The sequence below is a fragment of the Oryza sativa genome, chromosome 2, assembly GCF_034140825.1.
Source record: "Oryza sativa Japonica Group chromosome 2, ASM3414082v1".
Taxonomy (NCBI): Eukaryota; Viridiplantae; Streptophyta; class Magnoliopsida; order Poales; family Poaceae; genus Oryza; species Oryza sativa.
The window spans coordinates 11,905,504-11,918,602 of record NC_089036.1 but is presented as its reverse complement, the minus strand read 5'-3'; the positions used below and the strand labels follow the sequence as shown (position 1 = coordinate 11,918,602).

Below are 13,099 nucleotides of genomic sequence, written 5' to 3'. Positions count from 1 at the left end.
CATGCTTGTTTACGGTTTACATAATGCTTGATATTTAATCTGCTCGTTATATCCTGATAATGCTAGAAGATCCATGCAGTTTTTTGAGTGCATACTCGATATTCTCTGCTATATGTCTTGCCTTCTAGAAAATATTTTTCAGGAACAATTGAGCACTCGAGTAGGTTGTGGTCGAGTATACCCCATTATCGAGAACGATCTTGACAAATGCAAAGTCATCGCGCCCAACCTGCCAACGGAGACCGACGATCTATCTCATAGCACCGGCCATGGCTGGACTACTCGAGAAAAGGCTGTTAACGGATAATTCCTCGTGAACGTCGTCGGCTTGATCACCCGATATGATTGCGAACGGACATCCAGATATGCTATAAGTTGGGTATGTGAGTCATGCTGGCCACATGAGATGCACATGTAATAAATCAACTTTAGCGCCCCTATAGGTGATTAAGAGACTCCTACTCCTGGTTCTCAAACCAGTAAAACGTAGTGATCTCTCTCGCCTTACTTCTAGTGGTCGAGTTACGACTACTACCTGGTCCTCGACCAGCGGTGTAGCGATTCTCCCACTATTTCCACTTCTAGTGGTCGAGTTACGACTACTACCTGGTCCTCGACCAGCGGTGTAGCGATTCTCCCACCATTTCCACTTTAAGTAGTCGAGTTACGACTACTACCTGGTCCTCGACCAGTGGTGTAGCCATTCTCCCACTACCTTTACTTTAAGTGGTCGAGTTGGGGCTACAACTGGTTTTCGACCAGCGGTGTAGCGATCCTCCTATTACCTCTACTCCAACAAAGTTGATATCAGGTACACAATATCACCAAGTGTTTTATCCAGAGATCCCTTACCACGACGACACCTAGAGTTGAAACCAATCCTACTGTCCCTTTACGCTGTCCTGGCAAGGCCTCCGAGGAACCTAAGGGAACTTCGGCTAGGGACACCCAGAGCGGATAAGGCCTTGTCAGATCATGCAGAGACAAACGACCATGTAAGATCTGGTCATGTAAGAGTTCTTACCGTGCGTATTAACCAAGCCGTGCAATCGGAAATTTAGTTTTCCAACTTCACGGCTGGGGGCTAGGGTCAGTGCTTTTTCAACCAAGGCAGGTCAAGGGTCCAAGAGCCTTATCCTCCGAGAACAATTCTCCGACGACAAGGCTAGGGGCTAGGGAGAGTGTATGACTCAACAAACTGACTGACCGAAATCGGTAAAAGAGAAGACGCTCGTACACAAAACATTGGTCTGTAAATTTAATTTATTTTCAGTTTTCCATACATATTATAACATGTCACCCTTTGAGCGTTCGCTCAGGGGCTATTTCCATCTAATATTCTTTTCTGAGTATTGATTTCAGGAAAATTCTATTCGACATCATTGAAGACTCCATGTCTCTATGGTTCTACACCAAGATCGACTAAGGCGAGTATGATAAATGTTGACAAGGCTTCGTCGCAGACTCTGCGCCTTCTTGACCATTCGAGAACGGTTGGTGGATCTCGACAAGGAATACAAAATGAAAAGATGGTGTACTCACCGAGATAAAATTTCTTGACTTCAATCCAAATTCTCGATTACAGTAAGACGGGAGACTTAGTCGTATGCTCTGTACTTTCTGTACTTTCTTGGTTGACGTCGGAGATTGACTCAGACAAACCCTATAGGTACCCGCACGAGGCTGATAAGGGAAGTCTAAAGTTATCTTTGAACTTACTGAGAACGGTCACGTGAGCTCGATAACAGTTACTCCAAGGTCTGCGGTTGAGAATATGAATTTGTTCATTTGCATTGAAGTCGGGGGGCTACTGTCAGGGTTATGGATACCACACACCTAATAGTAGTTGACTAAATCTCGGCAGGACCCACCACATACCATGTCTTATACGGAAACTGACTTCGGATATGGAGGTAGTTCCGGATAAAGAAAGACAACTAGAGTTCTACATGGAAACGACAAGGACTACTCGGATTGTATCCATATTGGTTTCCCTAGTTCTACTTGGACAAGGGGACACCTATGGGTATAAATACAAGGCCCCCTAGGAGGAGAGGGGACACAATCAACATACATGGAACAACATACAAGCCAACATACGCCAAGACAAGATGCCGGACATCGACTTCAGAGATAGGCATGGCTAGTCCCCTACGGTGCCTACAGATACCGTCAGGAGAGATATAGCGCTGTCTCTGATCTCGCCGGATGCGGATTCGAGGAGGAAGGCTACCCTATTGTCGACTATAAGTCAGAACTTCAGACCGCTATGTCGACAATAGTTAGATAGGCTACCCCAAATATTGTACCGGTGTGATTATGATGAATAAGAGCAATGACCGGCTTCGGCCAACAGGATGTAGGGCTATTACTTGACAATTCAGGGGCCCGAACCTGTATAAAAATCCTTGTCTCTGTCTCTTTTACCTCAATCTCGCATATATCCTAGTACCAACGATCCCTATCCTATGCAAATAACGGAATCGCGACATCAAATGTCGACAGTGCTCACAATAAATAAGAGAGTAGCCAATCCGATAACTACTTTACAACTTATTGCTTACGTACTAAAACCCTTAATATGTAGTATATAATATACTTTATTTTATTTTTAATAAAAATAAAATACGAGTAAAAACATAGAAAAAAAGGAAAAAAGATAAAGAAAACGTGCAAAGCAGACAAAAGAGAAAGACCCTGTCTTGCTGGCTATACGTAGGCATGTACAGTGTACTATCTCAACTGCCATTCCCAACGACTAACTCCCCTGTATCAACCAAACAAACAAAAAAAATATCTTTTTTAAAAATGGAAGAGAAAAAATAACAGCGGCCATTGATTTTGTTTTATTATTTTGGTTGGTGGTGCCGTGTAGAGGGGGAGGCGACGAGACGAGACGAGAGGAAGGAGACGAGACGATACGCGGAGATCCGGGCGGCGACCCGCGGAGGAGGAGGAGCCCGCGGCGCCATGGATTCCGACCACTGGATCTCCCGCCTCATGGCCGCCAAGCGCCAGTACGCGCTGCAGCGCGCCCAGAATCACCACCACGCCACCGCCACCGCCACCGCCACCGCCGCGTCGCACTCCCACCTCGGTATACCTTGCCTTGATTTCTTCCCCTTTCTTGATCCGGCGTAGAAAGCCAAGCCGCGATTTTTTGTTTCCCTGAGCGGAAGATTTTGGTCTGGCCGCGGAGGATGGATGTCCCCTTTCCGGATCTCTCGATTCGTCGTCGCTAGTTTGAGTCTTTTGAGGCTCGGTTTGTGATGGGTTGATTTCTAGGAATTCGATTGATTTGTGTTTGGATTCATGTTGTTTCGGTGAGGACCAATAAGAGGAGGATTGAGCATGCATCGTTGTTTCGTCTCATTTGGCTCCATTTCTTGGTTTTGAACTTTTGATGGGGGCCTATTTGACTCGTCTGAAAGATTTGACCTTTGATGAAATGCACCTATGCCAAACGTGATAATCTTTTGAATACTCAGTGCGTTCATATTGATTTTCCGTTTTTGAAATGCTACGTTTTCCCTGTTCAAATGTAAGTCGCGAAATGACGCTTTCGGATTTGGTTTGACAATATTGCGTTATTTCTTTCTTCGGATATTTGCAATTATTTGAGATTGGTTTGCTTTCTTCTGGTTCTTGATGTTCTATTTGTTTGCCTTATGGAGACCTGATTGAAATTAACATTCATTTTATACTATCTAACTTTTGCATGTCTTAAATTAATTCACTTGCAGATCGGTATGGGTACGATGATGTTGAGCCAGAGGACGAGGTACGGCCAGACTTCCCATGTCCTTACTGCTATGAAGATCATGACATTACATCTCTTTGTGCCCATTTAGAGGATGAGCACCCCTTTGAGTCTAAAGTTGTGGTAAGTATCTCTGCTTTCTACTCTCTTTCTGTATTTTCTTATATGCTTCTTTTATCTGAAGTCAGTCAAATGTGTGAGAAATCATATCCACTCCTTTTGTTTCTTTCATTTTGGATAGCCATAGATTAACCTTGTAGAACTCGAGTAGGTTACTAAATTTCGTTGTGAATAATCAGTGTTTTGTTACTACATGGAGATATTGAATTAATACATAAATGATGGAGAGAGATTGTGAGAAGAAGCTAAATGGAAATACTCATATTTTGCAGTTGTTACACATTGGCTACATGAACCTTTAGGTTAAAGTTTAACTTTGATGTGTATTGGACCGTTCTGATATGATTGCCTTAATTTGTTGTGTTGCATATGCTGTATAATTTGTTACTTAATTTATAGTTGTATGCTGCAGGAATGATTTGTTTTAATTCTTATCCAATGTCATCTCTTTAAATGATCCATTTAAATGTTGAGAGGTTTCTCTATGAATGTTTAAAGGCTGGGCTTGCAATACCCAGGTACCAATATGTTATTTGCATAGTTTAATCTCTCTCTAAAATGATTAATTTAACAGACAGTATTTGATCTAGGACAAAGAAAACACTAATGCCTAGATATTCATTTTAAAGACAGAACATACAATTAAGGCATAGATCTTCTTTTCTAGCCAGACCAGACAATTAGAACTCAATTGTTCCTTTTGCCATAAGGATACTATACTAAGGGGACTAAGGGTTGGTTTGGGATTGGCATACTGCGCTGGACTAACTGGGAACACGGTTATACTGGAAACTGTGGAAACTGCTGGTATAAAAAATCAAGCTCCTTCTGAAGGTGCATCGAAGTATCGAACTATAGTCAAGTTTGGTGCTATCAATTTTCTGAAGACATGAACATTTGTCAGTAACGTGATTTAGTACCGAATATGTTCATTTCAATAGTGAAAACAACATCATGATGCACACAAGCAAGATATTTACACAGTTCTTATATAGGATTAAGCCAAAAACCAGATTCAGGGCTTATAAATTAAAAAAGTCAGCCAGCTTTTGGTACAATAACGAGGTGGACCTAATACTCCTTCCATATGATATATTCTGTAGTTCCTACTCCCTAACCATACTTGTATACTCTCCACAGGCTTGCCCGGTTTGCTCGGCTAGGATTTCAAAGGACTTATTGGATCACATAACCCTTCAGCACAGCTACCTGTTTAGAATATCCTTTTTGAGATGTTAAAAGTCTCTAAATTCTGTATCATGTTTTGTGAACTGTTATTTTCATATGTTTCCTTAATGGTGTATTACCTGCAGAGACATCACAGATTACGCAGAGTTGCTGTTCCTAGCAACCATGCTCTCTCCCTTGGAGGGAGAGATCTACAGGAGACCTACTTAAAGGTTCTTCTTGGAAACAGTAGTCGAAGCAGTGGTACCAATGCAGCAAGTTCAGTCACTGATTCACTACTATCTTCACTTGTTTTAAATTTATCTTCATCCGAAGCCGAAGATACAGCGAAATTTTCTGCTCTAGCTGTGGTAGAAAATAATTGGTTTAAAAGAACACTGCCTTCAAAGACTTGGAAGGCAAGGTATGATCAATACCTTCCTGTGTGCTACTAGTACTATTTTTGTGCCTTGTATGGTTTTCTAGGTCTTAATCCCAGATAAAATTATTATAACTTTGTGAACAAATAATCCTCAATTTACCAGTTCAGATATGCTTTCCGATACTCAAAATTGTAGATCTGCTTGGCCTAGATTTCATTCCTACCAATTGTGTTACTGTTTGTACATCCTAAAGTTCATTTGTATGCTATAAATTGTGTAAGTAAACTCAGCTTATAAGTCACTATAAACTTGTGAGCTCTATTGATCCACACTAAAGTTGGTTTATCTATAACTATACTAATATGGCAATCTGAGGAAATTCCCACTAATAAATCTGACCATCTATCTAGGTGGGACCAAGTTATTATTTGGTTTATACACACTGACATTGAGCTCGTCATGCTCTATGAACAAGAGCGTATGTTAATCGACTATCTTTCTTGCAGCTCTGATTCTAATCTTAGTCAGGAAGAAAGGGAGAGAAGGCGGAGGCGAGCTGCAGTGAGATCATCTTTTGTACAGCACCTGCTTGTCTCTACCCTTTTTGATGACTAGCAGAAGAAAAAAAGAGCAGCTCCGTGCACTGGAATCTCGAGTGGGCCTTTTGTCCACACATTTCTGGATGAATGATGAAGTAAAGCATCTTCCAAATCCTGAAGCAGTTCATCCAACCGGAGGCTGGTTCCTGATCCTTTCGACATTGATGATGAACCGATGTGGCTGGCCTCTTACTTGTCATGGAAGCAGTTCTGAACATTTATGTTCGAAATCCAATTCAGATTGCTAGGCTATCGACTAGCGTTACTGTATTGATTGTGTTATTCCATATGATTTCATTATGTGCTTAACAATACAATGAACATTACCCCCAATTTGATTCTTACTATAAACATTTCAAAATTGAATTCCATGTTTGGTATATTCATGAGGTTACATTATCTGTTCTATCTGGCGTCAATTTTCCTGCAATAGCCACATTACCTTTATTTTGTTTGGTAGAGTTCCAGATGAAGCAATTTGCTTGGATTTACATCCATCCCAAAGTATCATTTCTAATCTCTACTCTCTCCGTTCAAAAAAAAAAAAGGTAACCTAGGAGGGGATGTGACCTCTCCTAACGTCCAGATTTATTGTACTAGGATCCTTTTTTTTTTCTGGGGGACAGAGGGAGTACTAGTGAAGAATGAATCTGAGAATACAACCAGGATAAGTCACATCATCTGATTAATATTATCTGTTAGAATCATAAAATGATCAAATAGATAAAATAAATCTCAGCTATTGAGGGTATTATGGATTTTTCCAACACTCCCTCATCGTGGCAAAGAGATAAAAATAGTAGAGATTAGAGAGCAAAGAAATAAAAGAAAAAAAAAAAGAACTACAAGCTACAGCATCGTCCATGTCTCGCATCCCTGCACCGAGCCAGGGAGCTTGGGCCTATAGTTGTTGATTGAGTTAGTTGACTGTTAGATAGGTCCATAAATATATATAAGATTTGGTTTTTAATATGTTTATAAGTGCATATGAGATTTTTTTATATGCTCTTCTTTAAAAACATAAAATAGAACCGGTTGATCCCATGTGAAAAAGGGCATATTAAACATTGCAATGCCAATCACTACAACCCCAGATCTCACATCAAGTGCGAATAATAAAAATATTATACTTTCTCAATAGGAAGTAATTGGGCACCAATAAATTTTAAATACACATCTCTATTCATAGTTGTCGTTTGGAAAATGGAAATTCTCATCTACTCTGTCCGTCTTCAAATTTTCCAAATTATACGGGGGATCTCCAAACGAGTAAATTCTCCGGGGTATCTAAGTATTTTCACCTCAATCTTGAACTCTACTAAACAACAACCTAGGACTAATTATATTTGTGGACGAATGGAATACATAATTTATAATCGGACACGCGAACGGTGAACAGGCCGCATTACGACGTAGAATATATATGTTATTGTTATAACTACGCTTCTTTACAAAGTATGTTATACGGACACTTATTTTAGCTAATTACTATAAATAACATTTAACATGTTTCCTGAAGGGATATTATGATCGCGCACGAGGCTGTGTTCGGAGGTGGGAGTTGGGAACCCATCTCCCGTGCACGGAAAACGGAGTGGTCCATTAGCATGTGATTAATTAAGTATTAGCTATTTTTTTTCAAAAATGAATCAATATGATTTTTTTAAGCAACTTTCGTATAGAAACTTTTTTTAAAAAACACACTGTTTAGCAGTTTGAAAAACGTGTACGCGGAAAACGAGAGAGGAGAGTTGGGAAAACAGAGTACCGAACACAGCCTTAAATACTCCTGGGAGTAGGCTAGTAGATATGGACTGGACAAGCTTGTATGACTTCACCTGTGAGGTTTGAAATCTTGGTTGCCAAAAGAAGCATGACACTTAGATATGAATTTGTTATGGGTGTAATGCTTCTAGGAAATCTTGGTGTCATGCTTCTTTGCACCGTTCAGTCGTGTAATTTTGTTATGGGTTCTTTACTTGCGATCTTCAAGATATGAATCGTGTAATTTCTTACTTTTTATTTTTAGAATTATGGAATTCCTATTTTTAGTAGCTTTGAGCAGGATTACAATCGATTTGCAGGCATATTTGCAAGAAAGGTGATAAAAAAGCCACGTGCATCTTCCTCTACTACAAACATTCTGCTTAGGGCACAATTTCGACATCAGCTATTTGGATAAACTTTTCACCTCATTTTTAGATATAATATATATAATTCGTATGATAGATTTTCTATTAACATATAATTATCTACAGAGGATTCATATGATTAACATTATACTTCTATAAGCAGTCTATACAATGACATGAACGATATAATGCTACCCAAATCATAAAGGATCAAATCTTCCTTCCTGACAATTGATATTACACCACTATTCATACCCTTAGCACCGTACGTGCTCAACACTGTTGCGACATCATGAGAAAAAAAAACATGAAACAAATGATTAGAAGAAATTCCTGCTATGCTCTCTTTGGGTTTCTTGACGATCAGAGATATCTCTGCCCTGGTTATATGTGTTTCAAATCAACGCAAGCTTCTAATCAGTCCCGGATTGTTTGGTAGGGTATTTGCCATAGACCAAAAGCTGTACTCAGAGCCCATATCACAGCTTGTCTCCATGCCAACGCCTATTCCTGGATATCCATAATGAACGCACACCACAAATGAAAATGGTAACACGTACACCTCCAAGTTTGAAAATGATACTTCCTCCGTTCCGTTCCATATTATAAGACTTTCTAGCATTGTCCACATTCATATATATGTTAATAAATCTTAGACATATGTGTGTGCCTAGATTCATTAAAATCTATATGAATGTGGACAATGCTAGAAAGTCTTATAACTTGAAACAGAGGGAGTAACAATCATTTCTTTGGAAAAAAAAGTACCCAGAAATCCTTGGCTACTATGCACTCAACAGGAACACGCGTGATAGGTTCGACCTCAGCACCACAGATTACATGTGTGAGACGATCAATGCACCTCGAGTACTTGAACAACATAACAAGTAGGCAAGAAGCCAAATCTTCTCTCCAACAGAAAACCTCACCTTTGGAGTCTGCTTCCAGTTCAGCACAACTCCAGTCCGTAATGAGCAAACTGTATGTGGATCTCACTGAATGTTGATTAACCTGATGTCTCCCATGAGCCCAGGCCGACAAGTCCTGAATTTTGCAATCAAGATTGTATCAATATTAGGAGAAAAGAACATTGTCGTATGTGTCATTCCAAACACTGCTATCAGTGATCAGATCAATCTCTTGGTACCAGAGCCTCATCAGTGGGTGTTGAAACACTGATATTGAGATACTCAGGGACCGAAATAAAAATTTGTGGAGCTTCTATAAACTGTTCTAGTTAGCTCTCTCAGTCTCTTGCTCAAGCACCTTGCTGCTAATAACTCGCCACTGGTAATTGAGAAGAAACCTTTCTTTCTAGTTCAACATCCCTGCACACAAAGAGCATTAGAATTTGTAAAATATCTGCCAATCTTGTTTCCCAAATGATGCCAGATTGAACAATGACAGGTTTGGAAACCCCACACCTCCATGACATTCTGGTAAATAATTTACTCCTGATCTCTGGACAGAATTAGCAACTGCAAAAAGTTGCGCAGTCAACCTTTCTGACCTATGATAAAAATATTTTGATAATATTTTAAGTGGCTGCAAGGAGAAAAAATAAAAGTGGTTATCAAAAAGTTATTATGAACATATTCTATCTCAAATGTATACTAATAAAAGAATGTCAAAGCTGCATTTTCGATAACTAAATTGAAAAACAATCTGTCATGATAAACTCCAGTACTTATCCAATGCTTAGGTAACTAAACACTAGAATTGGACCCAATATCTTCTCCAGTGCAACAAAACCACTATGCAATACCACTTTTATGTTACATGTTAGATCAGGCTATCAAAACTTTATGTTGGTAAAAACACGTACCGAGAAAGATGAAATATTTATTGGAGAATAAAATAATTGTGCCTGCATGAGCATGAAGAGGACATTCCTCTGAAAAAGATGGATTCATGAATTCCCACTGAAAGAGCAAACTGAGAATGATCTTGAAAGTTTTCTCAATGGGACTATATTTCCACTTTCCAGCATGATCCGTGAGCTGCTTTTTGCTGGTAGAGTGGTAGTAGCAGTGTTCAAACCTTCTGAACATGAAAACATTCAATTTTAACAGCAGAGCAAAGGGCAATAGTATCTGTCGTCAATTCCTACTCACTAGGTCACCCTATTTGCTGCATTTCTTCTTTTAGCTCAATTGACCTTTGAATGATGTAACAGGCCAACAAGAGTTCCCTGTCACTCAGTATTTCATCACCCATTTTGAGTTTTAGCTCCATGCATTTTTTTTTAAAAAAAAAACGCTATATATCTCCAATATAAAACCAATCAGATTTCACTAGTAACAACAAATAGCTTACTTTTTACCATCAGAATGAGAAAATGGGTGAAGTCAGAAGTGCCAACCGTTAGCACGCCAATAGTTACGTGAATTAGCAATTACACGTGCATCTCTGACCTTCTTGAACAAATTGTATGCAGTCTCAACTTTGTTCATCTCCAACAATTTGTTGTTCAGTTTGCCATAAACAACTCTACCAAGACAGAAGCCTTTCCGAATTGATTCCTCCACCACAGAAACAGCAGCATCAACCTTACCAACATTACAGAGCCCATTCACAATAAACTCATAAATCTCCTTATCAGATGGATGCCCAGATTCTTGCATCTCCTCCCAAATCTGTAGAACTGTTCCACTCTTCCCGAACATAGCGAGCCTTTCAAGCAAAAGTTTATAAGCTTTCATGGATATTCTACAACCAGCCTTCCTACTCCTTTTGTAGATCAGCAAGGCAGCATGAGGGGGCCCAAATGTGCAGAGTGGTTCAATGAATAACGTAATCATCCCAGTACTTGGCAGAATTCCTCGACTCAACATTTCATCAAACATTTGAAGTGCATCAGCCACTTTGCGCTCCCTCAAAAAGGCTCTTATCATTTTTCTGTATGTGTCAATATTTGGAGGACAATTGTTGTCTAACATATCTTTGTAATACTTGATACATCTGTCAAAATTTCCCACCGATATAAAATTAAAAATAAGTGCATTGTAAGCCATCGTGGTTGGACAATATCCCTCATGTACCATCTTCTCAAACACCTGTAGTGCTTCCTCAGCCCGGTTTGCTCTACCCAATGCCTCGATGAGATGGCAATATGAAACCTGATCGGGTACAAGCCCATCTTCCAGCATCGTTTCCCAGAAATGTTCCACTTTATCAACCCTCCCAAACCTCGCCCAACCACCAATAACCTCATTATACATATGGTTATCAAGATCAATCGTCTCTCCACGAGAAGCCTGCAAGAGCGAGCTGGCGAGACCGACATGCGACCTCCGACAGAGGCAGTTGATGAGGACAGTAAAGATCTCCTTTCTCTGGCAAGTTTGCCAAACTCCAAGTCCAAAATGGTCAGTGTTGATCAGTTGGATGGCTGTGTTGACATGCCGAGCAGCAATCAGACTATCGATGATGATCTCCAGCGTGCTTATGTCAGGAGACACGCCGTTTTTACGCATGATCTCCAGGGCGGGTTCGAAGAAGGCGAAGAATTTCCTCCTGCCCAAAGCCCTGATGACAATATTGCAGGTATCGACGGATGGCGGGAGCTTGCTGTTTGCGATGGCCCAGTCAAAGAAGTCGACAGTGGCGGCGCCACTGAAGTTGCCGTGGCTGACAACGCCGGAAAGCACCTCCGGTGAGAGGGCAGCGGCGGCGTCGATGCCCGTGGATGAGAGAGCACGGTGGAGGGCGGCGCGGCCGGGGGGCTTGAGGAGGAAGACCCCGCGGAGGCGGTCGGCGGGGGATAGGAGAGCAGCAGCAGCAGCAGTAGTAGGGCTCGTCGCCGTTGCATCCGGATCGGGATGAATGGTAGGAGGAGGGAGAGTGGTTGGTTCGCTAGGGCTAGCTGAGGAGAGGATGCGGAGGGAGGAGACGACCATGTCCTCGGCGGAGGAGACGGAGACGGAGTAGCGGCGGCGGAGGTGGTGGAGGAGGAGGAGACGGCGGGCCATTCCTGCATCCGGGCTCGTCGGAGGGACTCGAGTGAGAGAGAGGTGGGGAAGGAATCGCAGGCGCTCGCTCACCAGAGAAGAGGCGGGCCGGAGCAGGGGAAGACGAAGGCGCCGCGCCGCTCGGACAGCCGCGGGAGGAGGCGGTCAGCGGGGCGATGGTGGCGGCGGCGGCGGCGCGATTGGGCAGAGGGTGTCGCCGGCGGCGAGGTAGCCCACCGAGACGTCGGAGAGAGTCTGGGCCGAAATGGAGTGCTTCAGTGAGGCCCATTAGATAAGCTGGTAGAATTTGGGCCTCTTTTAATGGGCCGGATGGGAAGTGATGGACGAATTTGGGCCGGGCCAAGATGGATATATTGGGGCCAAGGAAAAAGTACACCCAAGGTCCTTCAACTTGTCATTGAGTTCGAAATCGTCTCCGACCCACAAAACCAGATATATAACATCCCTCAACTTACAAAACCGTTCACTTTAGGTCCTTCGGTGGTTTTTGACCCGATTTTGTCCTACATGGCGGTTGAGTCAGCGTGGGACTCACGTGGGCCCCACATGTCAGTAAGCCATGTCATCACCTCTCTCTCTTTCCTCTCCCTTCCTCTCTCTCTCTCTCACTTTTCTCCTCTCGGAAGGCCGGCCAGCGGGTGGGGACTGGGGAGGTCGCCGGGGTGAGGCGGGAGAGGAGGTCCCACAATCGCTGACCGGCCACGCGGCGGCGGCGACAAGGGATAAGGGGAGGGCGGCGGCAGCGGTGCCTACCGGTACGAATCCCATCGCCGCGCCGCCATGTCCTCCAGCGGGCCGCACTTCTTACGCGTCAGCACCGTCGCGCACACCGGCCTAACCACCACCAGGTCCCCACCGGGCTCGGACGCGGAGAGCGGCGCCCACGCTCGTGGAGCTGGGCCCGGCGTCTCCTTGCCGGAGGAGGCGAAGTGAACCACGGGCACCCGCCCACGGCGAAGAGGAGCTT

At 42.6% G+C, this 13,099-nt stretch overlaps 2 protein-coding genes across 7 annotated transcripts; one reads left to right on the top strand and one right to left on the bottom strand.

The window, feature by feature from the left end:
• The first annotated feature begins 2,834 nt into the window (after positions 1–2,834).
• Positions 2,835–6,435, top strand: LOC4329107 (protein DEHYDRATION-INDUCED 19 homolog 4-like). The gene is made up of 5 exons (NM_001416523.1): positions 2,835–3,097; positions 3,744–3,883; positions 5,021–5,098; positions 5,188–5,471; positions 5,937–6,435. The coding sequence occupies exons 1-5, from the start codon at positions 2,971–2,973 to the stop codon at positions 6,043–6,045; spliced, it is 738 nt and encodes a 245-aa protein (NP_001403452.1). The 5' UTR covers positions 2,835–2,970; the 3' UTR covers positions 6,046–6,435.
• A 1,898-nt stretch (positions 6,436–8,333) lies between these two features.
• LOC4329106 (putative pentatricopeptide repeat-containing protein At5g43820) lies at positions 8,334–12,373 on the bottom strand. 6 transcript variants are annotated; one of them, XM_015767219.3, is made up of 4 exons: positions 9,987–12,373; positions 9,428–9,706; positions 9,091–9,205; positions 8,334–8,671 (listed from the first exon to the last, which is right to left on the bottom strand). In XM_015767219.3, exon 1 carries the CDS (start codon positions 12,130–12,132, stop codon positions 10,510–10,512), a length of 1,623 nt encoding a protein of 540 aa, XP_015622705.1. In that variant the 5' UTR covers positions 12,133–12,373; the 3' UTR covers positions 8,334–8,671; positions 9,091–9,205; positions 9,428–9,706; positions 9,987–10,509. The 6 variants fall into 6 exon arrangements, with proteins under 6 accessions (XP_015622705.1, XP_066164141.1, XP_015622704.1 ...); XM_066308044.1 differs by having other exon boundaries at positions 9,091–9,489; positions 9,586–9,706; XM_015767218.3 differs by having other exon boundaries at positions 8,334–9,205; positions 9,428–9,489; positions 9,586–9,706.
• Between the last annotated feature and the right edge of the window lie 726 nt (positions 12,374–13,099).

Excerpts from the sequence above, each read along its gene's own strand:
- LOC4329106 (XM_015767211.3), bottom strand. The coding sequence starts at position 12,132 with ATGGCCCGCCGTCTCCTCCTCCTCCACCACCTCCGCCGCCGCTACTCC.
- LOC4329107 (NM_001416523.1), top strand. The coding sequence starts at position 2,971 with ATGGATTCCGACCACTGGATCTCCCGCCTCATGGCCGCCAAGCGCCAG. Across the intron at positions 3,884-5,020 it reads CCTTTGAGTCTAAAGTTGTG|GCTTGCCCGGTTTGCTCGGC; the intron begins GTAAGTATCTCT and ends TACTCTCCACAG. Across the intron at positions 5,099-5,187 it reads AGCACAGCTACCTGTTTAGA|CTGCAGAGACATCACAGATT; the intron begins ATATCCTTTTTG and ends ATGGTGTATTAC.